Source organism: Arachis stenosperma, chromosome 5 (genome assembly GCF_014773155.1).
Source record: "Arachis stenosperma cultivar V10309 chromosome 5, arast.V10309.gnm1.PFL2, whole genome shotgun sequence".
In the NCBI taxonomy this organism is placed as follows: Eukaryota; Viridiplantae; Streptophyta; class Magnoliopsida; order Fabales; family Fabaceae; genus Arachis; species Arachis stenosperma.
In genome coordinates, this window is record NC_080381.1 from 3,496,311 (window position 1) to 3,499,652 (window position 3,342).

The 3,342-nt window shown below is 29.1% G+C and overlaps 1 protein-coding gene across 1 annotated transcript; it reads right to left on the reverse strand.

Annotated features, from left to right (window-relative positions):
* Positions 1-852: 852 nt before the first annotated feature.
* LOC130979236 (RING-H2 finger protein ATL8-like) lies at positions 853-2,037 on the reverse strand. Its single transcript, XM_057902619.1, has one exon. The coding sequence runs from the start codon at positions 1,814-1,816 to the stop codon at positions 1,121-1,123; it is 696 nt and encodes a 231-aa protein (XP_057758602.1). The 5' UTR covers positions 1,817-2,037; the 3' UTR covers positions 853-1,120.
* Between the last annotated feature and the right edge of the window lie 1,305 nt (positions 2,038-3,342).

Consider the following 3,342-nt stretch of genomic DNA (forward strand, 5'->3'; position numbering starts at 1 on the left):
AACAGTCCTCGTAATTAAGTCCAAAGACAATAAGACTTTCAACAAAAAAATTATTTTTTAGCCTTTGATATTTAATTTTATGGGACTAACTAGTCTTTTAATTAACATATTTTTTTTTATATTAACAAAACAAATTACATGGCATATTAAATAATTAATTTATCCATTAAAAATCAATTAAAATTCATATTTTTTGTTGAGAATATCATTAGCTTTTAAAGTGATTGTTAGGATCGTTTAATTTTTACGTTTTACCTTTTTTAAATATATCATTTACGGTGTAAAATTAAAAAATATTAATAATTTTTAAATTATTTTTATTTATAAAAATTAAATAAAAAGTATATTAATAATTAATGTGTTATGTAAATATATTTTAAAGGAAAATTATCGACAAAAAATTAATTAATTTCACTAAATTAAATATCAAAAATTAAAATAAGTATTTTTTGTTAAAAATCTCATAATCTTTTAAAAATATTATCAACAAGATCAATATTCATTTTTTTAATAATGAAATTATATTAAAAAAATCAATTTATTTTAGAAGAGAGAATTTATCGGCAAAGAGCAAACTACCATATATATATCTGTGATAAAATAATGGTCAACCAGGAGCTAATTTGTCTTTATCACCTAAACCCTATAATCTATATAGTTATTTATTGCCTGTAACAGTGTCCCTTTGTAATTGTTTAAAGAGGTCCAAATTCCCAAGATTTCAAGTCTCAACTACGTTAGGCAATATGGGGTCTTTTGATCTTTCTCCTAATCATTTACTAATCTCTTTTTCTATAATATCCATTTTGGATCTAATGAGACCATTTCACATGTTATCCACCACCCAAAACATAAAAAAGATCATTTCACATGCTCAATCTAACTCTACCAATTACATTGGATTAAATTTAAATTGCCAAAATATACACAGCAAGTAGTAACAATAATACTAACAATTGGCAAGGTTTATAATGCTAAAGATTTAGATTGCCCAAATTACAATCTCAACCACCAACAACTTCCAAGTGATGATGATATTTTAAAAACAAAAAAGAAAAAGGTAAAATAATAATGCTAAAAAAGAGCCTACAGATACATACAAAAAACTACAACTGTTTCTTCAAGGCAAGAAACCACTATTATTGCTGGTGTTGCCACTACTACTGTTGCTATTACAACTGAAACCGCCGCTATTACTGTTACTGTTATTAGTGTTATTGTTAAAAACGGCATTGCCGTCTTCTCTCGACTTCAGCTCAGGTTCATTGATCGATGCTCTTGCGGCGGAGCTTCCAGCTCCGGTGGCGGGAAACCTCCCGCACTTCTGGCACCTCGCAACCGCTAAAACCTGTCGGCACGAAGGGCAAGAAGAGTGTGATCCAAGCCACGTGTCTATGCAGGCCACGTGGAACCCGTGGCCGCACTGCGGCAACACGCGGATCTCATCGCCGGCGGCAAAATCCGAAAGGCAGATCGCGCACTCCGCCGTCACCATCCACCCGGCACCGCTACCGAATCCGGATTCTGGATCTCCTCCGTCAACGTAGGCGAATTTCGGTAACGACTGGAGAACCTTCTTCTTCAATCCTTTGTTGGCGAGAGCCTGACGCGGTGAGGCTCCGGCGGCGGAGCCTCGGCGGAGCCAGGCGCACCTGGCGACGGCGACAAGACCGACGACGCATATGAGGGCGCAGAGGAGAGCTGCGAGGATGACGACGAAGTCGGATTCAAGAGCCACAGCCTCGGGAGGCGGAGCGGCGGCAACGACGGTGGCGTTGTCGGCGGTGGATGTGAGGGATTTCAGAGTACGTGTCATGTGTTTGTGTGAATTAGGGAAAAAGAGAAGAAATTAATGAAAAGGTTTGTTAGAGAAGGAAGGAAGGAGGGAGGGTGGTTAAATAATTGTGGAAGAAGGAAGGTTTGAGGATAAGAGTTGGAAGGAGAAGGAGAAGGAGAAGGAGAAGAAGAAGAGACTTTGGGTCAAGAGAGCGTGGTGGATGGTCCCACTTTGTATTGTGAATGTGAAGAGGCAAGTGGGTAAAGCAGAAGGTAAGGACCTTTTTATGAACCAATTCACTAATTAAGCCTCATTATTATTTTTATTTTATTCATTATTCATATTTATCCATATATATATTTCTATGTTTAGTTCATTATACTTTATAAATGAAAATAAATTTTATTATTTCTTTTAGCACTTAAAAAGCTTAAGTTTTTTTTAATAAGGAACAAATTAAATTAAAATTTTACTAAACAACGTCTATATTTCTTTTTATAAATTTCAAATATTAAGTATTAAAGAAGTATTACGTGTTTATATATGTTTATGAAGTTTATATATAAAATATTTAGTTTTTTTAATAAAATAATAATTTTTTGTTCAAAAATAATTAAATTTTTCACAAATACAACAAAGTAATTATCACTTTTTTGTTTTCTTATTATATTTACTTTAGCTATAAATATAAATTTAATTTGGTTATGCCATTTATAATTTTAATTATAAATATAACTCTGAAATTATTATTTTTCGTATTTTCATAAAAGCTATTAATTTCTGACACCTAGAGTCTAGAGAATGTGTTTAGGTTTAACTATGATGTGTTTAAAAAATACCTGATAAAATTATTATGTGTAAAAAAATTTAAATTTTTTATTTTAATAAATATATAATAAATATATTAAAAATTAAATTTTGTATTTTTTTAAAATTTAATTAATAATTTTGACTTATATTTTTAGGATATATATTAGCTAAATTCTTGTTTATATTAGTATTGATTTTATTCATATATTACATATATTCCTAATTTTGTTCTCTGTTTTTTTTATTTTAAATTAATTATTTAACATATTAAAATGGCTAAAAATCAAGAAAAATAAATAGTAGATTTTTTTTTTGTTCTTATTCTTTATCACTTTACACAATTTATAACTTCACGATTAAAAAATGACAATTCATCTTTTTTTATTAAACGATTTATATGAAATTTTCGACAAAATATGAGTTAAAATACTTATATGTGACGACGTAATTTATATGACATAACTGTTAAATTACTCTTTTATTTTAATCTATGATAACAATAAAAAAAATTTATGACTCACAAATTTAGCCCAACAAAATACACAAATTCAGTTATAATTTTAGTTTTTATTATTATTTTATCTTTATCTTATCTTTATTTATTCTTATCTTATCTTATCTTTATTTTTATTTTTTATAGGCCAATGTTCTATATATATTTAGTTTTATCTTCATCATTTACAAATTCAATCAATCAACAATCAATAATTTTTTTTTTATTCTTTCACAATTTTATTATTTTTATATAACCATAA

Coding starts and splice junctions, on each gene's coding strand:
- LOC130979236 (XM_057902619.1), bottom strand. CDS start 1,816: ATGACACGTACTCTGAAATCCCTCACATCCACCGCCGACAACGCCACC.